Here is a 24,422-nt window from a genome sequence, read left to right as displayed (position 1 = left end):
AAAACAAAAACATGGCACAAAAGCGCCCATATTTTTAGCATTTAGGTTCTAGAAAGATAATAATAATTAAACAGAATCACAGTTTGATCAGTGTCTCATGGTGACTCCTGAATACACCACCTCACCCTGCTCTTGAAAGAAACACAAACACACTGTAGCATCTGGACCAATCAGACATACATCAGTTACATTTAACGAATAGTCTTTAAACCCAACAAGCCAGCTACATGCTGGAGCTCTGGAGACAACCCCCCCAAAGCAACTAACACCCCAAAAGGGCTCAGCTGCCAGGACGACTATCTAATAAGAGGTTTTATTGCCCAGAGGAATGCACATTTGCCCACAGGAAAGACACAATGCCTACACTGTAAAACCAAATAGTATTCCTTGCTATAAAAATACTAGTAAGTTTACTCTATTTTAACCAAAATGTTGAGTTTACTTATAATTTTTAATTGTTGCTGAAATATTAGAACAGATAGTTCCCATAACTAATACAATTTAAGTAAAATTACTCAAAATGTCCAAGACATGCTGTTACGCATGCGCACTGGGCAACAATTGCCCCTCCCACAAGTCGCAGAAGCACAACGGCTGAGGATTCAACGTGTGTTTGCAGAGGATCTACTTCGGTAAAATCAAGGTAAAAGCTTTTAATTTAAGTCTCATTTTCTGATTTTTTTGCTTGCTAGTACTTATGATGGTTAGATTTTATGCACTTTGTTGATGTTTGTGGAACGTCTTAGACCAAGGGACCACGTCGCCACAACGTTCCCCATGGGACTAACTAGCGACGTCTGTTGAGGACGTGCCCACGACGTTTCCGGAACGTTAGCCAATATTCTAAAAAATGGAACTTTACCACGACGTCCTCACAACGTCGCCATAAAGTAATGTCGCGCTGACCAAAGGACGACGAACTGACGACGTCGTCACAACGTACTGTGTTTGCTGGGTAACCACGTTATGCTAGCAAACCAAAACACAGGATATCGCTGCTAAGCCGAGTACCGCATTGCAAACGTAGCGAGTCAGTATTACTGAAAACAAACTAACTCTCCATGACAAGAATCATTTCTTACCTCCACCTGTTTTTTTCAAATTGGAAGGCGAATTCTTGAATGCCAGAAGTCCGTGGCGTTTTGGTAGACACAATTTACAATACATTCTCCAGGAGTCTTTTTTGCTGCCAGCGATTTCAAACATTTCTCTGAGGTAAGGCCAGAGATGTTGGATGTGTTGCTGGTCTTCACTCGACTCTCCATCGCCCATGAAATCTCCACTATCACCCTCACCAGTTTTATCAGTCATTTCGCCAGTTTTATCAGTCCGTTATGCTTCTTGGTGCTATGATTTACCAACGAGTTGTCGCCTGGTTTTATTTTTTTTTTTATTATTATTATTTTTTTTTTTATCGTTTTACGTTCAACGTCTTGTGCGTGTCAGAGCGTATAAAAACAAAATGCACCAATAGGATTGTCTTTTCTGTGTGTGTTTACATACGTTTCTAAGCGTGAACCAATCAGTCTGTTGTATGCATGGCGCATATTATTGACATGGATGGGTCAAATGCGTTGCGAAATGGCATAATATTTAAACGCAAAAACAACGACACTGATTTGAAAATGTAGGGAGTAGAAAGTACAGATACTCATGCTAAAATGTACGAAGTAAAAGCAGAAAGTTGGCACAAAAATAAGTAGTGAAGTAAAGTATAGATACCCGAAAATTCTACTTAAGTACAGTAACGAAGTATTTGTACTTCGTTACTTCCCATCTCTGATAAAAACAGATCAGCGTGATCATATTAGTGAACTTACAAGCCGTCTTTTATTGTACATTTTTACACGTAATATGTGTTGAATAGGTGTCCAATAGGTGGCGATCTGTTGTTCATGGACTGTTGTGCGACCAACAGTAGAGTAAGTAGAAGAAGAAGAAGAAGAAGCTGGCAGCGGTTTCATTTTTAAATCGCGATCGATTGTTTGTTTAAACTTTAGTAACAAAAGATGTACAAATGCGTATTGAACGCCATAAGGAATAAACGGTAGATGTTACAGAGATGGCTGTACTGTACGGACATGATCCTGCAACTGGCCCAAGAACAACGAGTAAGCTCTGTCGCTTTCTGTTGTTTTCTTTGCATTTTGAATTGCACGAGAGGGTTATCATCTCTGCGTTTTCTTTCTTCTTCAGATTTTTGCTGCATGAAATGGCAGGAAGTAGTTTAAGTGACAGTTTGAATTTGATCCTCCTGGGGAAAACAGGAGCTGGGAAAAGTGCTTCAGGAAACACAATATTGGGACGAGAAGCGTTTGAATCAGTGAAAAGCTCTACTTCAGTCACACGAGACCTTACAGTTGAGTCTGGAACTGTCTGTGGACAATTGGTCACTGTTTATGACACACCAGGATTATTAAACACAGACATGAGTGAACATGAGATTCAGCATAAACTTATAAGGACTCTTCAGAGATGTGCATCAGGTCGCTGTGTGTTTCTGCTGGTCATCAAAGCGGACAGATTCACTGCAGAAGAGAGAGAAGCTGTGCAGAAGACTGAGGAGCTGTTAGGAGACGAACGCCTGAAGAAAACCTGGATTCTCTTCACCAGAGGAGACGAACTGGAGGAGGAAAAAATGACCATAGATAAATTTATCAGTCATACTGAACCACTGAAGAAACTCGTTCAGAAATATGATCAGAGAAATCACCTGTTCAACAGCAAGACAACAGGACAGAGTGAGCAGGCTAGATCACTGCTGCTGAAAATTCTCCAGAGATCTTTTGGAGTAAAGGGTGAGTCTCCCTGAATCATAAATTACTCATTTTCCACCGAATAATGGTTAATGATACGTGTGTCTTTTCTCAGTGACTGTCTGTGTCTCTCGAACATGATATATAAATACACAGTTACACATCAATGAGGTGTTATTTAAAAGAGAAATCTGAGCTTTGGGCTGTTTCAAATAGTGTTTGCATACAGTCAGTGTAGTATGTGCTGAGTCATCAGTGCAGGGGTTTAAAGGGCACTAAAACAAAACGTAATTGAAAGGGAAAAAGGTGCACATTTAAATTGTACTTGACTATTTAAAAAAAGTTAAGGTAACCTAGCAAAAATAGTACAGTATACTTTTATTAAACTCTCAAGTACCAATTAAACAAATATGTGTCTAGGGCTGCGTGATTATGATGCAAATAACTGTTGATTAATCCCTTGAAATTGTAATTGGGATTAAAAATTATGATTGTCAGAATTTACATTGAACAGTGTTTTGCTCTATATCACTGATTGAAGCAGTGATATAGAGCAAAACACTGTTTTGTATGTTTTTCTATAGGGTCATTCTGTCTCAACTCAACCAGAGGTCCCCGGCTCAAATTTTTGATTTTGCTAAAATTTATTTTGAAGAAAGATAGACATGTGTAGTGATGAAAGCCCAAATATTGAAGGTAATGGATGAATATTTACTGAGTAATCCACTATTTTGTAGAGGGAAGTCAAAACGGCAATTTTCACCTTAGATTCAGTCAATTTAAAGGGGGTATGACTTCAGAAAGATGGCAGCATCATAATGTTATTTTTACACAGAGATTGGTAGTTCTGTTAGTAAAATCTGTTGACTTTAGCAATATTTGTTGCATTATGTGCCAATGGTGACCATTCAAAAATGGGGAAACAGCACTTTTCAGGTTTTTCTCCAAAGTTTGCATGCAAGATCTTAATGCCCTTTTAGATATTGGGTCTTAACAAACTTTCCGTTTGGCATTTTATTTTTAATGCCCTATGAGGTTCAGTTCCAGAGAATTTCAATATAGCTCCAGGAGTAAAATGTTAAAATGTACACATTTTCAGTGGTCAAAAGCCAAATGTGGGTCAGTCTGAAAAAATGTGATGCTTCTATTCTTTTAAAGAAGAGTGTCTGAAGAACAAATAATGTTGAAACTAGAGATGTATCTCGTTTCTTTCTGTCAAGACAACTGCATTGAACACACCAGTCTGAGTGCCATAAATATTATTTTTACAAAGTTTGTGTGCCTGTTAGGGATGTCGCAATTCTCAATATAATATCGAACCGTTCGGTACGACCTCCACAGTTCAATACGCGCTTGTGAATTGCGTTTTTTCGGTTTTGCATTTAAATAACTTCTTTGTTTTATTTCTCTTGGAATGTGCTATATGCGTATAACGTGCTGAAATGAGGAAGCGCTTCCGCGTCACTTTTTCTAGACTAGACGATTTGTAATTTCCTTAGCAACAACATTTTACTTTAGTGTTCGCTTGACTTTCTGTAGCGCAGCTGCCGAACTTCCTGTCAAAACAATAGCAAGCGTTTAGACACTAAAGCTTTCTATGAAAGCTTTTTGTTTGCTGATTGGCTGTGGTTGGTTTGAATGCCAAATTTCTAAAGAGTTTATTTAGGGCTCACAAATATAGCATATATTATATTAGGGATGTTCATTTCGGTTGTTTTTCCTAACTGACAGCCGACGCATGTTAACCGATTATTAACCGACAAGATTATTTTAAATTAGAATTTAATTATTTTAGAAAGGATAAGTGTCTGTGACCCGTTAAAATACCATCATTTGTTTTCCGGGATTAATTTCACATGCGTAAAAAGCAGCAAACAACAGAACATGAGGAATCACATGGACACATCACATCACCTGCAGCGCTTCTGCGAATGGAGAAAAACATCATAAAGCTAGGCTATATATATATATATATATATATATATATATATATATATATATATATATATATATATATAATGAATAATTAGGCCTATAAGATAAATATTTTTACTTAATAAAACAAACAAAAAAAGTGCAACAAGTAGCTAGTATGCGGAGTTTTCGTTCATTTTTGTGCTGCGCGAAAGGAAGACGGCTGAAAGCGGCATCCTGTTTTTCTTTATTTTACAAACAGCAAACCGTTTACAGTTTCGATTATCTGTAAAGAGTCATTTCCCCTGTTAGAAGGAAAAAAATCAAGTGATTGCGCCAGCCCCGCACTCGCACACACAATCAGACAAACATATGGGAAAAAAAAAATCACACTGCTTAATCGTTATCAACGTACTGCAGTGATATTATGCCATTTTTTATGTGGATATTGTAATGCGAACAAAACCAGGTTTACATAATAAATAATATTTTAATATTCAAATACATCTTGAATGCGGAGACATTTGGATTTGTGTCGTATGAGAGACCCAATGTTAGTTTCAGTTTCGCTTTAGTCTAAATGGTTTGGTTTTGGCTTGTCGCCGAGCTTCTTTTTCATTCTTGTTCTTTTCTAAATACTGTTAAATTGAAAGGATTTTTTGTGGAGTGAGGGGAACTAAAATAGCCTAGCCTATGTTTATAGTGTATAGTAAATATTTCATGTCGACACCAGGTCTTTGTGAATGTAATAATAAAATGCGACTTAACGTTATAGGCCTACGCGATTTATCTTTTTTTTTTTCTCTCAAAAATGCAATTTCATTTTATTTTAACCATCCAGAAAACGTTTTAAAATATTTTGATTACTGAATTACTGGGGGAAAAAAAAGACATTTTAAACCGTTTAACTGATTGTATTAATCGGTCAAAATTCTTCTGTCGGTTAACGGTTAACCGGTTAAAATGAGCATCCCTATATTATATCCATGTGGTCTTTTTGCTCCTTGTACTGATACTGGTTTTTGAAGGCCAGTCAAATCAAAAATGTGATGAATGTGATGTGGCATTCAGTGACTTTTTTTATGTGTGGGATAATGTGGGCTCTTATATTTGGGTTAAAATGCAAGCTTTTAAAACAGGCCGATATATTATAAAATATAGCCTACAATATACACTACCATTAAAAAATAAAGGTCAGTAAGATTTAGGGGTGTGACGAGACTCTTATCCCACGAGACAAGACAAGACACGAGACTGGGTTCACAAGAACGGGATGAGACAAGATTTTTAGGAGAATTTGTATTTGGAATTCCTATTGTAATTGTAAGGATTTTTTTTTTTTTCTGCTGTAAAACTGATCGTGCAAACCAAACCGTAAGTCCTAGAGACTTCAAACTTGGCCAGATGGTAGAGCTCAATTTGGGGAGAACCTAACAAAGTCTCAGCCCAATCGGCCCATAGGTGGCGCTACAGCAAACAAAATTGCAAAATCGCTCATAACTCCTGAACCGTTTGTCATAGACTCAAAAATTAGATATTTGGAATCCTTGGGTCAAGACGATAAAAAGCCTAAGCAATCAGATTCGCTCTACGGGGACCAGTTTTTCCGCCATTTTGAAGTAAATTCAAAACCTACTTTTGCGAACTAGTCCTAGGTTTTTCGCCCAATCGTTTTTCGCCACTGCAGAAATGTTCTCAAAAAGTTTGTCAGGTGGGGGGCCATTTTGACTAAAATGGCTATAACTCATGAACCAAATGAGATATCTTTACCAAACTTGATACACATGTACAAGCTCAATCTTTGGTCAAATAAAAAAATGCACAGCTCTGCCACGTGGTGGTGCTATAAGCCTGAATAAACATAAAAATGACTATAACTATGCAATTATTGAGCCGATCAACCTGAAAATTGGTATGCAGTGTCTCTGTCCAATGTGCCATATGGGTCTATAAGGACATTGGCGTATCTCAAAAAACATGGCCGCCATTGGCCAATGAATTTTGAGCACCTATTAGACAAGTCGGCCAATAGTTGGGGCTAACGAGTTGTTTTGCATCTGTAATCACGTGGTGTTTCACACATCCACACAATATACATATCATTTGATAGATCTCCTCATGATGAACAACTTTGCCTCAAGAACCATTGCTGTCAATCAAATCATTCATTAATTATTCACAAATATGTGAAAAACCTACTTTTGCGAACTAGGTTTTTTGCTCAATCTCGATCAAACCACTGCAGTAATATTCTCTGGACTCTCTAGATCAATAATTATCAGAAAAAAAAAATACTTAATTTTGTCCTTTGGGTAGCTATGACGGGGTCATTTACAAAAGGGGTGTGGCCACATATACCCAAAAGCCTATAAAACTAAAACAAAAACTCAAAACTTTACGAAAATTGGTGAAAACATGTATCAGATGACACTTAACAAGCATGCAAAGTTTCGTGGAGATCGGACCATAGGTGGCGCTATAACAGTTAAAAATTTGACTTTAGGCCCATTATTGTCAATCCAACTGTTCTTAAAATATTTCATATTATTGAAAAAGCCTACTTTTGTGAACTAGTGGTAGGTTTTTAGCTTAAAATCAATAAAACCACTCCAGTAAAATTCTCTGGACACTTTACACCCTAATTAGGCTATGTTCACATTTGGCGTCTTTTTTGACAAGAAAAAGTTGGCGCGTTTTTAGTAAAAGGAATCTTTAATAATTGAGACACTCACTCCTTCATTTTTTTTTTTTTTTTTTTTACAATTTTGTTCCAGTTTATGCTTTTTTTAAGCAATAAACATTTTGGCAGAACCACAAGTAAATTATGTTGTTTTTTTTTTTGATTAATCTAATCTTTCTTTTCTTCAAAAATCGTGAATCGTGATCTCTAATTCCTTTCACTATTGGAATCTCCTGAATGAATGATTCAGTGACATGTTTTAAAGGGGCAGTTGTCGCCACCTCCTGGCGGAAGAGGATCAGCGTTACTATACATACACGTGTTAACATACTTTCGTTTTGATCATTACTGTAGACAATACGTGTTTATACTCAAACTATGAACTTTTTTATCACAGTGCTTCTATTATTTAAATGTCTCTAACACAGAAATAATGATCATTATGTGATCATTATGTGCTTTTTTGTTAACATTAATTAATCAGGTTCAAGTGTTTGATTAGGGTTTGAGCTAATCTCTGTAAGGACACTGGCCCTCCAGGACCGGGTCTGGTGACCCCTGATATAGTGTAACCCATTCTTTGCTGTAACCTTTAAATGTAAACTGCCAGAGGGTTACTGTAAATGCATGTGTTCGCTGGGCACCGTTTTCCTGATGCTACCGTCATGGCAATTGGACTGATGGCGAGGGCCCAAGCCCTAAAAGGACGAAGGCCCTATTGATCCCCTAAGGATTATTATTTTTTTAGGGCCCGAAGCCCTAAAATGGGAAGGCCCTATTGTTTTTCTAAGGATTATTATTATTTATTTATTTTTTCGACTATCCGGGGGGTTTGGGGTCCTTAACATGCTCAAAAACTCTTGAAAATCAGCACACACATTGGAATCTGCGGTCATTAGGACGCCTTTTAAAAAGAGCATGCTCTGGAATTTGATATACTCCTCTGAGGCCTTTATTCCGACAGAAATTATGGCGAGAAATGAGAAACAGGAAATGGCTAATAACTATTGCACACATTGCCTGAGTTCTGATGTGGAGTTTGTTCATTGTATGATGCCGATCACATAGATGTGACTAGGGATGTTAACCGATGACCGTTTGACCGGTGGTTGACCGTATCAATGTTAACCGGTCAAAGTTGTCGGTAGTCGGTTAAAAAAAAAAGTGATATCTAAATTAGGCTATTATAGACAGTGGACTATACGCTACTACAGTTAGCCATCTCATTCCTCATCTTTTTGTGTTAAGTGAACAAATTATCCCTCACACTCAATTTTTCATAACTTGCCTGTTTGTACTTAATAAACCAATAAAAACATTTGGCGCGAGGTCACAGCGTTTGGGTTCGCGCGCTCACAAGGTTTGCGAAAAGTAAAGGCAACAGGCTAAAACACTCGAGGTTAGAGCGGCGTCTCTTCGGAGCTGTCATTTTCTTAAATGAGCCGTGGCAATGTTTCAAATGAGCTTCTAACCTAGACAAACGCCTTTATTTTCAAAGCGATCACCTTGTACCCAAACCATTTGAAACTAAGGAGCCATTTGTCCTACGATTACATACAACAAGCTCTTCGGCGCCGCGTTTGCGGGACTCATGTTTCGCGCTGTAGGGGATTTTAAAAAAGTGACGTGAGTGGCAGTGTGTGTGTGTGTGCGGGAGGCAGAGCGGCAGAGAGATGCAACAGAGTTGCGAAATTGCAGGCGCGGCTCGAAATGGCTGTTATTTCAAATAGCGTACCATATTTTAAACTAATCGGTTAACCGGTTTCAACCGGCTAATGAGGCTCGGTGGTCGGTCAAGAAATTTTTTAGTTTTCGCCATCCCTAGATGTGACTATTAGGAGTAGTGATCGACCGATATTGATTTTTTTTTTATTACCGATACCGATTATTTGCATAATTATGTGCCCTATAACCGATATGCAGAACCGATATTTATTTACTACTATAAAGTAAATAAGTGACTGAGTAAATTAAGTCCATACTTCACTTTGTTTTTTCCTCCTTTAAGTCATCTTAAAAAGTGTTGAAAATTAACATATACAAAACAAATATAACAAACAAAACATCATATTTTGTTGTATTTCTCAACTGGTATGTTATATCAGAATTACTAATATTGTTTTTGTCGTTCTATTGTGAAATGCCTATTTAGAACGTATTAAATATGTATTTCTACATATTTAGAAGTGTATTAGAAAAATAATGGTTATATAGTACATGTTAATATAATTGAGGGTGTTTTAAACAAGTGAATCTTGTTAAAAGTTACATGCGGTGGCCGTCAGAGCATCAACCCGGTGAGTGAACGTAGAGCCCTGCATTTCACCCCGAGCCCGATGGGCCCCGACTTTTTTACGTCCCTAGGGCCGGGCTTCGGGCCAATATTCACGTCATAGCTCAGACGCGGGCTGGGCTTCGGGTCTGTTTCATGCTTCTTCTTATTTTTATACTTTTGACATCCACAATTTATGGTGATGAAAAAATTCCGCGCTGGTGGAAACAACACAAAACTTCACTTTCGAGCGCGCCATTAACGCAGCGGAAAGAGATTCGCGTTCAAGTAAACGCAATAGGCTAAAGCTTGCTGCAAAGCACCGGCAAAAGTAATTATTACCATAAATGTGTCTAGGGGAAAATAGTAAGGAGATTATTTAATTATTTATTAATAAACTAGTGTTTTGATTTCAGGAAAAATTGCCGATCCGGACTCTCCATCTTCTCTTTGGACGCGCATATAGAGAGAAAAGCATCATTACAGATTACATAATGAAAGAGTTTTTGTTTTCGATTTGATTTATTTCGTTAAGTAATAATTTTGAGCTTTCTATAGGTATATTTATCATGTCTGTGCGGTTTGTATTCGCTGAGTTTCTGATTATTTTTGTGAAGCACTCCTGTTGAGACAACAGAAAGCCCATAATGATTGTTTTATTAAAGCACCGTTCGCAACGTTTTGTTGATATTGTGAGTACACAGAAATAAAAGTAGACCCTTTACAGTTCCAAGTGATGTATTACTCTGCCTTTCTGAGCAAAAATGACGGAATAATTATATTGTTTCCACTAAAAGAAATGTGATTACTGATCGCGCTGGCGCCTCCGTGTCCTGTAAGCAGCTTTAGCTTCCACTCCCCGCACAAACCATTGGGTATGTGCCTAATAGCGTTCATTTATCCAAGTTTAACATTGAAACTAACATTGCTTTATACTTTAACTTTTTTAGGCCTATATCTATAGATTTTATTTAAGGCAAGGGTTATTAAGTGAGTGAGTTCGAGCTATTTCTTATGACGGTTTAAGCTTATATGTGACTTCATAAGACTATAATGAACATACAACAGAGAGAGAATTAAATTCAGCGCTTTAATTTCCAACATGTGCTCATTCATGGCTGTATATTATTTAATTCAGGCAAAGTTATGTTTATTGGGACAGGACTTGAATTAATTTACATGACTGTAAGTTCGTCTCTTAGAGCCAAGCTGTATAAACTAGTTACATATCAGACATTTATGTATCACATCTAATATGAGCATTAATGGCTGTTATATTAAATAAAGTTGAATAATTACAGCTAAGCAAGAAAGTAGGCTATGTTTTACCTTTGCACGCTGTTGTTGTCCGGTCTCCCCTCAGGCGCGCTACATAGCGCAATTCTCAAAACAACCACAAGATGGCGGCGTTTATCGGTGAACCCGATATTACAAAACCGATAACCGATTATGGTAAAATGCTTAAATATCGGTAAAAATATCGGTAAATCGATATATCGGTCGATCTCTAATTAGGAGTCAAAGTTACAGCGCCACCAACTGGCAACAGGAAGTGTGTTGTTTTCGAAATGCTTTTAAATCAGCCTCTTAATTTTACTCGATTTGCTTCAAACTTCATCAGAATAATGTCAAAACACGGCCGATGACAATCTGTAAAGGGGTCGTTGATGCATTAAATGCTGTTGCCATGTGTTTTTGGGGTACGTAATAAGCTTAGATTTTCATGAAACTCAACACACACATCAGTATTAATGATAGTTAGACACTGGCAAAGGCTCATAAATGGGCGTGGAGGAGGCGCTCTATAGCGCCACCTTTTGTCAAAAGTTGGGGGGTTAGTTTTAGCTACAGATAGCAAACTAGGTATGTATATTAGTCTCATCAAGCCGGACAACTTTCTAATTTACACCCATTAGCTGCGACCAACAGGAAGTCGGCTATTTTGATTTGAATGTGGATTTTTGGAAAAATCAGGCTATAAATAAATTCATACTCCTCCAAGCTGGAATAAGTAGTTCACACCAAACTTCGTCAACATGATGCCAACATACTGAAGATGTTAAATTACGAGCGGATTTGGGATATCTTGAATGGTTGATTTATGGTGATTTATTAAAGTAGCAGTAAAAAACATAACCGTAATTTTAAAATGCAGCATCCAAACACTTCAAAACTTTTTACATACACAGAACTAGTCATTCTGAGAAATAGATGCTTACTTCCACTGATATAAAATAGTCTACTAAAAATAGAAAATTAAAAAACTATTAAACATCTGCTCTCACTCTAACTCTCTCACTCTAACTCTGTGTGGGGGGATGGGCTTAAGTCTGTGTATGTGTGTGTGTAAGTGTGACTGAGGGTAGTTGAGTGGCTGTGTGTTTGTGTGACAGAGAGACAGAGAGAGACAGAGTGCATTTAAAGTGTATTATCCTAACTCTTCACAACTTTTTACATATGAAAAACAAGTCATTCTTAGGAAATATGTTTTCAGAGACTGTAAAAACATTTAAAATATCACACTTGTAAACCGGCAGATGAAGACTGTAATACCAAGGATGAACACAAGATGACCTCATAGGATAAGGAATCTTTTTCAGCTCATTCTCAGTCTATCAGAAAGTGTTTCAGTTTACCTGTGTTCATTCAGCTCTTCAGCTACAGCGCACACAGCTCAAACAGGGTTGCTGCAATTAATTAAGTGGTATTAATTTGTTACTTTATAAAAATCATTGATGCATTATTAATAACCAGAATTTTTCTCTTATTATTTTCATCAAAAATATGATTTAATAATTAAAATAATTTCATTATTGTCTGTGCAGAGAATAGTCCATTTTATTGATCCGTAGCACAGGCATTTTGATTCTTTACAGTAAGTAATTATGTCCAATGACTTGTTTGCATTATTTATGCATTATTTTATTTATTTGTAGGACTTGTTTATGAGAAAATTTGGTAATAGGAGAGTAAAAAAAATAAACATACACTGTTAAAACTAGGCTGCTTATATTGAAGTGTTTGGGATGTAGCTTTTAATGATGAGAACTTTTTTGTAAGCAGGCTCTCAAAAATGAAAAAAAAAAAGGATTTAGATTTATCAGCCAACATATCGGTTGTCAGCTTTAAAATATAGAGAATTATCGGTATCGGCTAAAATTTTCATATCGGTGCATCCCTACTTTTTAATCTCAAACGCTCGTCTTGTGTTTCTCTCCCTGAACTCTGTGTATTCTGACTCAAGCCAGTTAGTGTATGTCGAAAAACTCATCCTGCGTCGCTGCAGAAGTACAGACACAGTGTTTACAAAGTGAACATGCAAAGAAGATCAAACACCCTTAACAAAAAAAGGTAAAACAGTGATATAGGATGATTTTGAAGTTGAGGGAGAACATGAGATGGGAGTTTTTTTTTTTTTTTTTAATTTGTAAATTGCTGTTCTGGAAGTGGACTTCTCCTTTAATGATCTAGTGGCTGTTGTAGAATTTCCCTTGCTCAAAATGAATTGCTCTGAAGAGGTTTTGAAGTCAGATAGACCTTTATTAACAAGTTAACAAAAGGCCGAGCAGTGTTCGAACACCACTCCAGAGTTTCGTCTCAAGCACACATACAGTGGTATGCCAAAGTTTGGGCATCCCTGTAAATTTTCATCATTATTCTTTATAAATCATTGGTTGTCTGGATAAGAAATTTCAGTTAAATATATCATATAGGAGACAAACACAGTGATATTTGAGAAGTGAAATAAAGTTTATATGATTTATGGAAAGTGTGCAAGAATTATTTAAACTAAATTAGGCACGTGCATAAATTTAGGCACCACAAAAGAAAAATTAACTCAATATTTTGTGCATCCTCCTTTTGCAGAAATAACAGCCTCTAAACACTTTCTATAGCTTCCAATTAGAGTCTGGATTCTGGCAGAAGGTATTTTGGACCATTCTTCTTTACAAAACATCTGCAGTTCAGTCAGGTTTGATGGTTTCCGAGCATGGACAGCCCGCTTTAAATCACACTACAAATTTTCAATAATATTCAGGTCTGGGGACTGAGATGGCCATTCCAGAACGTTGTACTTGTTCCTCTGCATGAATGCCTTAGTAGATTTTGAGCAGTGTTTAGGGTCGTTGTCTTGTTGAAAGATCCAGCCTCGGCGCAACTTCAACTTTGTCACTGATTCCTGGACATTGTTCTCCAGAATCTGCTGATATTGAGTGGAATCCATGCGACCCTCAACTTCAACAAGATTCCCAGTCCCTGCACTGGCCACACAGCCCCACAGCATGATGGAACCGCCACCAGATTTTACTGTAGGTAGCAAGTGTTTTTCTTGGAATGCTGTGTTGTTTTTCCGCCATGCATAACGCCCCTTGTTTTGCCCAAATAACTCTACTTTAGTTTCATCAGTCCACAGCACCTTATTCCAAAATGAAGCTGGCTTGTCCAAATGTGCTTTAGCATACCTCAAGCGACACCGTTTGTGGCGTGTGCAGAGAAAAGGCTTTTTCCGCATTACTCGTCCATACAGCATCTCCTTGTGTAAAGTGCGCTGAATAGTTGAACGATGCACAGTGACACCATCTGCAGCAAGATGATGTTGTAGGTCTTTGGAGCTGGTCTGTGGGTTGACTGTGACTGTTCTCACCATCCTGCGCCTCTGCTTATCTGAGATTTTTCTTGGTCTGCCACTTCGGGCCTTAACTAGAACTGTGCCTCTGGTCTTCCAATTCCTCACAATGTTCCTCACAGTTGAAACTGAGAGCTTAAATCTCTGAGACAGCTTTCTGTATCCTTCCCCTAAACCATGATGTTCAACAATCATTGTTTTCAGGTCATCTAAAAGTTGTTTTGAGGCTCCCATGTTGCCACTCTTTAGAGAAGATGCAAAGAGGAGAAACACTTACAGTTGGCCTCCTTTAAATACTTTCTCATGATTGGATTCACCTGTGTATGGAGGTCAAGGGTCACTGAGGTTACCAAACCAATTTTGAGTTCTAATAATTAGTGCTAAAGGTATTGAAATCAATAAAATGACAAGGGTGCCTAAATTTATGCACATGCCTAATTTTGTTTAAATAATTCTTAAATAATATAAACTTTATTTCACTTCTCAAATATCACTGTGTTTGTCTCCTATATGATATATTTAACTGAAATTTCTTATCCAGACAACCAATGATTTATAAAGGAAAATGATGAAAATTTACAGGGGTGCCCAAACTTTGGCATACCACTGTATATACATCCTGATGCATTCCATATATGCACTGTTGTATTTTTGGACAAGGTATTTTTTACCATACATGAGTTCCTGAAGGTTGATCAATAGCTGTCATGTATTTCTAGCTCCTGAACAGGTTCGTTCCAGGCGTGAGTGTTTTTCAAGCTTTAAATAGTTGTCTTTGCTCTAAGCTCACTGCACATAGTTAATACACATAGTCAGATGATAATAGTAGAATAATATCCTCTTTTGTATAAGCATAATTCTATGTTTTATATTGATTCAAGATTAATGAAAATCTTCTACATCTCCCCCCTCTGGGACTTACTTAAGTCCCACCTTACTCACTTTTTCCAGAATGTAGTTTCACAGTCCAGGATTCTCAGTTCTTATATTATTGTGACTAAAATAAGTCACACAAATTCATTATCAATGACTTAATTATGGAGCCACACTCCAGGGGACATCAGAACCAAACATCTCCCCTCACCATTCTTCATTGTACTAGAGGCATCATCTATATAATTTATAAATCTTTGTTGATTATATAATTTATCCATTCTAGTTTCGTTTAGTGTAATCCAGATAATTATTGATTCATCTTTTGCCTTAAATTTGCTTAGAATTCATTTAAGTTATACACATTAAGGTCTTGTTTATTTCTAGGTTAATTGTTTTCCTCAATTTATTTTGTTCTTCACTGCCTTATGGTAGTTTATGCTTTTCTTCTAATTGATAAAGGAGGCAATAGTCATTCTTTTCCACAACTCTAAAAGAAATCTGCTATTATTCAGGATTGATCCTCAAAAGCTTCTTTCGAATGTAAAGCTATAGTTTGATTTTCACCATTTTTCAGGGTCTGTTTTAATTCCTTTCTTATTCTTTGTGCTTACAGATCTGGAGCTCTTGTACAAGTGCTTGATCACCAAAACTTTGTTCTGTTTTTATACCAACTGACACTTAAATGACTCTTAAATGACAAAAGTTTCCATTAAATTTAGCATATTTTAGATAAGCCTATCACTTTGATTAAATGAGATCTGCAGCACAGCAATCAATTTCTTGTAGTAAATGTTGCCCATTGGTACACTTCATTATTTTGTGCTTTTTCCCATAATTCATCTCCTTTACAAATTTCCTCATCATTTTGGATAATATAGTCACTGTTTCTACAATATTGGTAGATTTTACTCTATTGACTTGTGGTGTCGTTCAAAGACTAAAAAGTAAATTGAGGGAAAATCAGGTAGGCGTAGTCCATTGACTTGTATCATTAGGTGGATTAGGCATGTGATGGTATTGGTCCATGCTGATATGTTCATTTTTCTCACTTGTTAGAGTCTCTTCACTCTTGACACAGTTCCTTATTGATCTCTTTCAGGAGTTTTTAGTAATGTGCTCTTCTTCATTATTCATTCTCAGATATATTTAGTCACCTTAATCACCTTTCCCTTAGTCCACTGCCTTCTTGTTTTTGCTTAAGTAGCATCCTTTCAGTGATTTAACTGAATTATTTGCTCAGCTCCATCACTTCTTGAAGTTTCTTTGTGTCCATTTACTCTCTGTTTTAGTTTTATCTTTTTATCTTTTTCTTTTATTTTCATTTTTTTTTTCCTAACACATTGACCCACATCATCTCCATGTGAAGAGTTTGGTCATCCTGTTAGCCGTTTATCATTCATTCCATCTTCATCAGTGATTGGTTGCCATGGTCTTTCCCTGTTGGCATGGTAGGGTCCTCATTCCACAGTTGGTTGGTGTATCTTAAAACTAGAGGTGTGGTCTCTGATATCATTCTGCAACCATTTTGCTGACCAATGAACGGCCCTCCTCTGAGATCTTAACCCATCCTCACTGGCTCTTATTGTTGGAGACAACCTTCCTGGAATGAAGCCGCTGTTCTCTGTGAATGAGGCTTTAACTGTTTTGTTAGTGGCAACATGAATTTCATCATCCACTGTCCTTCTCGGTGTCACCTGTGGAGTTTGTACAGTATGTAGGCTCAATGCTCTCCCGGCCTTTTTCCTCAGTGTTTATATGCTTTTATTACCAGTAAGGTTTAATTCCATCTCATTTTTGTCTTATACAATTTGGCTTTTTATCATATGATTTACATTTTCTCCAGTTATTCTTCACAATTGGCTAATTTGACTTCATTATTTCTTTATTATCAGCATGGCATCTGGAAAGCATTCAACCCACTTTTGCTCAAGTTAACAGTTATAAACCAACATTTTATACATTTGACAAGCATCAGCTTCATCCTGATATGCTGAAAAGAAAGTTTGATTAAGCTTGTTTGATCTGCTTTCCCATGCTATTACGCTGCGCACGTGTGGCACTTTTTCTTTCTGCCACAATAATAACCCAAAATTATCCATAGTTATTTTTATTGGGCATTATCTGCCCTGTGGGCCCACATATTAAAATCCAGATATTATTAAAATGTAGAAAACAGCTGTTTTGGCAAATAAATGATTTGCCTTAGTGTCTCTTCAGACACTTTCTTTCACTCCATTCACACACTGGCCATCATTCACACACATTCATACATTTCTGGCCATTAAGTTGTTGCATTCTGCTCTAAATTGGGAACATACAGTTTTTACAGTGGAATTCCACATATCTTTGTTGTTGTTAACAGCTGTAGAACACAGGCACTGTGTCACTTCCCAATCACTTGTTTAAATATTTTTTCACAAGCTCTAATAATTTAATGTTTTAGGAAATTTGAGCCTAGGCATGGTGCAATTGAGATGGCCAAATGTAATTTCTCAAATGCCTTTATCCTTTGTGTTCTTCAAATCTTGTTAATCTCTTTTAGTTTCTTAGATCACCTTTGTCTGTTTCTTTAATTCTTCTTTGTCAGAGAATAATTCAGTTGTGTTTCCTCTGAATAATGCCTTAAATGTAACCCTCACTATACCAAATCCAGCCTTAGTTTACACTAATTTTTGTGAGTTGAGCACCCACTTCGTCTGTCAATGAAGTCTGGCTGGACAGGTGCCTAGAAGAGCAGACAGAGAATGTTAGTTTAGCAGAGAATGCAGAGATCTGCTGTAAGACCAGTGAATACTCAAGATATACTAAATTAATATATTAATTAACAAATTTGGAAAGTTCTCTAGAGTGATCATTGGATCTCGCACCTGTACCCTCAGAGGAAGGGATGGAAGTTCTCCTGTTGGATCATCAGTCTGTTGAAGCTTGATGTCACTCAAAGGCCCTCAAAGGCCAGGTGATGTGAAGTGGAGTATGGGCTGTGTTGTTCCTCTGCCTCTTCTCAGTGTGGCTTTGGATTGATCCTGCCACGATTTTCCATCTACTGATGCTCTCTTTGCTTTCAGGAAAAGTCTCAAGTGAAAGTTTCACCTTTTCTTGTAATAAGTCAGTCTTTTTCACGTAATGTTGGGGGGCTGAATGCCCATCAGTCACTGTCTCTCCTTCTTCTTTCTGCCGTGTCTTTGTTTTTTTTTCTCTTGTTGCTTCCATTCTTCGAGGCACTGTTCCAGAAATCTTCTGAAATTTGAACACTCAAGAGAGTTTAATTAATTCTAATTCCAATTGTGATAACACTCTGCTTTTTATGTTCAACAAACCATGTTTAAGGCTAAAAATCTCACTGGTTGACAACAGCATTTCCCCCATTCTATTTTTAGTAAAGCAATTCTTCGTTGCAGCAAAAGAGCAATTTACTACCTGTGCTTATCTAAGCATACTACAAATAAAATCTCCTATATATATTATCATCTTTCTATTGTAATGTCCTACTTCCATCATAATGTTTTTATTCATTATTAATTATTAATAGTGTTTGAACATGAAACAATAACAGATCTCTCTAGATCTCAGCATCTTCACTTATTACAAACCAGTCTGACTTCATTTCTTTCATACAAAGCTTATTTTTGAGAATTAACTGATGTTTAGATGTTGATCTTTTATTGACAATAATAAATTCTGATGTCACCATTGTTGAAATAAGCGTTTGATTTATTTGGGTTCTTTATCCTTGAATTTTTAGCAGTAGCTTTTTTTTTTTTTTTTTGTTCTGGCTGCTTTAACTGTTATTTAATCACATTTTTTTATAGCTGAGAAGTGTTTGAGGAAATTTTGTTAAACAAGGATTGTATTGTCAAGCAGTTGTCACAAATCACATCAGAACTGTGTTATTCAGATTTATTAGTTTCATGTTATGAACACTTTTAAACCATTACGCAAAAATTATTCGGACAGCATCATGTAGACTCACAAACATCAAGAATCTGTGTATAAACCTCAACAAAATATTCAGATGAACAAATCAACTCTGAACATCACACAATCAGCTACTAAAGTCACAAAAAAGTAGAGGTGTAAAATCCAGGTTCAGTGAGTAAAAGTATTTTGTTCCAATCACCTGGATTTGCTAAGAGGTCAGAGATGGGACCAAATCATTTCTTCCGATTCACAAGCAAGTCTTGAGTCAAATCCCATCACTAATGCTCAATCATCATTTAATTAGTCACTTAATTATCTCATTAACTTGAACTCTTTGAGGAGTTGGGGACTCATTATAACTGAATATTGGCCGTTACATGCGTTGAGGTCAGGACTCTTATCGAACAAGTGGTTTGGGACAGATTGGACATTGCATGCATAAGTTACAACAAATTCCTCTTTCATGGAATTAATAGCATGCATTAGCACTTAGCAAGTGCTGCTAGTATGTTTAGCACAATATGACATATTTTGCTGTGCTTTTAATAGTCCATCACAGTGTTAAACATGTCACTTCCTGTTGCCAGCACGTGGCGCTATGACTATAACTGAATATGACTATGGCCATGTGTTCAGGACCAGGACTCTTATCAAACATGTGAAGTTTGGGGCAGATCAGACATTGTATGGCTGAGTTATAACAACTTCCTTTTTCATGGTGAAACATCGAACTTTGTCAAGCCGCCACGGACACGCCCTCCAACGAAAACTCTAGTGTTTAGGATGTTGTACCAGGAGACTTTTTTGTGGGTATTGGTGTATTATATGTGTGTGCCTAGTTTCATACATGTACGTGAAACGTAGCGGGAGGGGCACTTCATAGAAAGTGAATAGGTGGCGCTATCGAGCCATTTTGCCACACCCACTTCTGGGTGAAGTGTCTGTATAATGTGTGGTTTTTAAAATGTTTTATTATTTCATTTGCAAGGCTTGCTTTGTTTGTTTTATGGACAGCTTCTATATAGAGGACAGTAAGAGCCATCCTTTCAATTACACAGATGTCTTGTTTAAAATGTCCACAAATGGATGAAACTGATATGAGATCAGGTGAAAACCATAGACGATGGTTCCGTGATTTGCCGCTGGGGGGTGATCTCAATGAACTTAAATGATTCATGGGTTCACTGAGATTTTTGCTGACAGCCTGAACAAGGTCAAAGAGACATGCTAAATGTGCAGTACTGCAGCTCCAGGAGCAGGGATGGAAAAAACTGCTTTAGTACAAGTTTCTATCCAATTGCTGGAGTTTCTAACACATTTACTGTTACGCAAGCATGATTAACATGTTAGCATCAGATTAACACGATTATCATGTTGTTAGAATGATGCTAACATGATTTTTAGCACTTTCTTAGCATGATGCTAGCTTGTTTTTAGAATATTGCTAGTCTGTTTAAAGCATGGTTTAATGGCATTTATCTTTGTAATCTTGTTTTCACAGTCAACAGAAGGCAAAATTATAGTTGAAGATATTTGATTAATCTCACAGCGCTCTGTGTGTTTGTGTTTGTTTACTGACTGAATGTGACTCTGTTCATTGATTTCACAGTCACCAACTGGACAAGGAACGACTTCCTACAATGTAAGTCACTAAGAAAACCTTTAATCTTATAAATGATTTGAATAATGACACACACACACACACACACACACACACACACACACATACTCACTCCAAACACACACACTGGGTTTTGTGCTTTAGAAGGACTTTGAAATCCAAACCAGTAGGATTAGGGCTGCCCTCGACTAACGATTTTTCTGGTCGACTAGTAGTTGTTCATTTTATGCATTAGTCAACTATTAGTCGCATGTATATTAACAAACCATATAGATCATAATAATGAGCCTTATTGAGCCTAAGCACACAAAAACTTGCCACAGCACATCGGCAAATATAATAATTGTGAATGTGTCAGGGAAAAACAGCAAAGAGGCTGCATTAATGTTAGAAGTGTAAAACCAAGGTTCTGTGAGTAAAAGTCCTCCCCAGTATTTTGTTCCAATCACCTGGATTTGCTAATTATCACAGTTTTTTTCAGTCAGGAGGTCAGAGATGGGACCAAGTCATTCCTTTCCAGTCACAAGCAAATCTCGAGTCAAAGATAATGAGATAATTAAGTGACTAATTAAATGATGATTGTGCATTAGTGATGAACACCCATCAATATCAATAAACATTTTTATTATTTTTTTATTTATTTATTTTTTAAAAGTTTGTTGCCTCAAGGCAACATTGTACCACAATGGATAAAATGAAACATTTGATATTTTCATTCAGAAAAAAATTATAAATGTATTTAAAACATCAATTTCTTTAATCAAACATTCAAACAAACAGATTTATCACACTTTTGATGTTTTGCACATCTCAAATTTAACAAAAAGTAAGACTTCGTACCCACATGTTGCTTTCAGGCAACACTGTACCATCGTGGATCACAAGTATAACCAAACTATCATATCTGTTATCATACCAAAATATTATAATTAGTGTTGTTTCAAAGTAAAAAAAAAATAAAATTATCATAACCTTATGCTAATATATAACTTTTCCTCACAAGCACGCACATACACAACAGCACAAGCATTCAGATTTTTGGTGACAATTATATGATTGAAAATTGATGAAAAATGAACCTTTTATTGGACAAAATATGGAGTCATGTGACATGTACACATGTCCTGAAGGTGGAAACAGAAGGTGTGTTCGACTTCATCTACGGTTACAGACGGAGATCAACGAGAGTATCCGAGAGCAGTCGTGGGCGGAGTTGAAAACGGAGGCGTCAAGTCGGACACTTTCAGCTCTCGTTAGTGAAGCTCTGGCGGTGTTTGCATACACTATCACAGAAGAAGTGAATTAAATGCAATATTTATCAAATACACAGATGTTTCAAAAGCGTTTTCATGAGCAACAGAAACACTTTTCATATACTGCTTAATAGAGCGCCATCTGAACAAAAATAATGATAAACATAAACATATACTATTTAAATACTAATAAAGTGGGGTTATTTATGCTTTTATCAGTGTTTTATGATAAATCTGACTCAATATAACATTGCGACTACAGTAAAAACACTTTTACTGTTCTAAAAACACAGATTTGTCAGCATTATCGGACTTGAGGATGTTAGAATAAACCCAAAACACACGTGATCGTTGTCATGTGGTGATTCTGGCCAATAGTACTTGGATGGGAGACCACCTGGGAATACCAGGTGCTGTAAGCTTTTGGCTTTTTTTCACCACTGATCTGATACACTGGCTGACCTTTAACACATCCTTTTGGAGAGTGTACGTATAAGGAGATAAAAGAGCATAAACATACATATGAGAATGTGTTCTGATAAATGAGGTTCAGGCAGGTTTAGGTTTAGTGCAGGTTTGTATGATTGCATATGTAGTGATTTTATAGACTCATATTAAAGATGATGTGTTTGTGTGTCTGATTAATAATTCATTCATGATTCCTGATTGTGATGTGTTTTATCTCCATCAGATTCCCGTCAGTTCACTCTGGATCCGAACACAGTGAATAAAGGCCTCCGTCTGTCTGAGAACAACAGAGTGGTTACTAACACTGAGACATATCAGTCGTATCCTGATCATCCAGACAGATTTGATTGTTGGTATCAGGTGTTGTGTAGAGAGAGTGTGTGTGGATGCTGTTACTGGGAGATTGAGTGGAGTGGAGATGTGGACATATCCGTGTCATATAAGAGCATCAGCAGGAAGGGAGGGGGTGATGACAGTTTGTTTGGATATAATGATCAGTCCTGGTGTTTGAACTGCCGTCCCTACGGATACTCATTCAGACACAATAACATAGTGACTGGTCTCCCTGTGAAGCCCATCAGCAGGAGAACAGGAGTGTTTGATTATGTCTGGAGAATAGGAGTGAATGATGATGATGATGATGATGATGATGATGATGTCTGGAGAATAAGAGCGTTTGATCATACCAGTAGAATAGAGTCCATCATCAGGAGAATAGGAGTGAATGATGATGATGATGTCAGGAGAATAAGAGTGTATGATTATGTCAGGAGAACAGGACTGTATAGTACTATCTATAGAACAGGAGTGTATGATGATGATGATGATGATGTTGTCAGGAGAATAAGAGTGTATGATTATGTCAGGAGAACAGGACTGTATAGTACTATCTATAGAACAGGAGTGTATGTGGATGTGAGTGCAGGAACTCTGTCCTTCTACAGCGTCTCTGACACAATGAGTCTCATCCATACAGTCCAGACCACATTCACTCAGACGCTCTATCCTGGGTTTTGTGTTTATTCTGGATCAGTTTCACTGTGTGATGAATGAGAATAGACTGATGAGAGATTGTACCCATAATGCTTTGAGCTGATGATGAATCAGTATTATCGAGTGTCTTCATCACATGAATATGAACATGAATCAGAATAAATGTGTGTGATGAATCCTCATCTAGACAGTAAATCAGTGTGTGTTTCTGTGCTTTTCTCAGTATTATTACTATCAAAATCAGTCTGATATCTGATCATTCCTGTGATTTTTCTCTATTGTTTGTAATAAAACACAATGTCAAATCATCTTGTGATCATATTTTAATTGATGATGAATGTGTGAATTGTCTGAATGCTGCATGAATCATCAACAAAATCCATTCATCGACTGAAATCAGCTTCAGTTTCTGACCAATATCAAATATACATATAAATATACATTTGTATGATTGCAATAATGCTACTGCACTGTGAAAAAAATAAAAGTCAGTATTTAATAATAACAAGAACAACAACAACAATAATAATAATAATAATAATAATAATAATTTCAGAATATTAATTTTATTTTATACATCCATAAAAATTGTATGATTGCAATAATGCAAACTGTGAAAAAAAATAAAAGTCAGTATTTAATAACAACAATAATAATAATAATAATAATAATAATAATAATAATAATAATTTCAAATATTAATTTTATTTTATACATCCATAAAATTGTATGATTGCAATAATGGTACAGCACTGTGAAAAATTTAATAATAACAATAACAGTAATAATTAATAATAATTTTATTTTAACAATAAAAATAATGATTGCAATAATAAAAAATAAATAACAACAATTTAATAATATTAATAATAATAATAATAATAATTTCAGAATATTAATTTTATTTTATACATCCATAAAAATTGTATGATTGCAATAATGCTACAGCACTGTGAAAAAAATAAAAGTCAGTATTTAATAACAACAATAATAATAATAATAATAATAATAATAATAATAATAATTTCAAAATATTAATTTTAT

The 24,422-nt window shown here is 36.4% G+C and overlaps 1 protein-coding gene across 1 annotated transcript; it reads left to right on the top strand.

The window, feature by feature from the left end:
- Positions 1–1,946: 1,946 nt before the first annotated feature.
- LOC127157339 (uncharacterized) lies at positions 1,947–23,739 on the top strand. The gene is made up of 4 exons (XM_051100578.1): positions 1,947–2,111; positions 2,197–2,798; positions 20,653–20,685; positions 22,609–23,739. The coding sequence occupies exons 2-4, from the start codon at positions 2,213–2,215 to the stop codon at positions 23,436–23,438; spliced, it is 1,449 nt and encodes a 482-aa protein (XP_050956535.1). The 5' UTR covers positions 1,947–2,111; positions 2,197–2,212; the 3' UTR covers positions 23,439–23,739.
- The last annotated feature ends 683 nt before the right edge of the window (positions 23,740–24,422 follow it).

This window comes from Labeo rohita, unplaced genomic scaffold (assembly GCF_022985175.1).
Source record: "Labeo rohita strain BAU-BD-2019 unplaced genomic scaffold, IGBB_LRoh.1.0 scaffold_1040, whole genome shotgun sequence".
NCBI classification, from domain to species: domain Eukaryota; kingdom Metazoa; phylum Chordata; class Actinopteri; order Cypriniformes; family Cyprinidae; genus Labeo; species Labeo rohita.
Note: the sequence above shows the minus strand (reverse complement) of the source record. Positions and strands in the feature narration are given on the sequence as shown.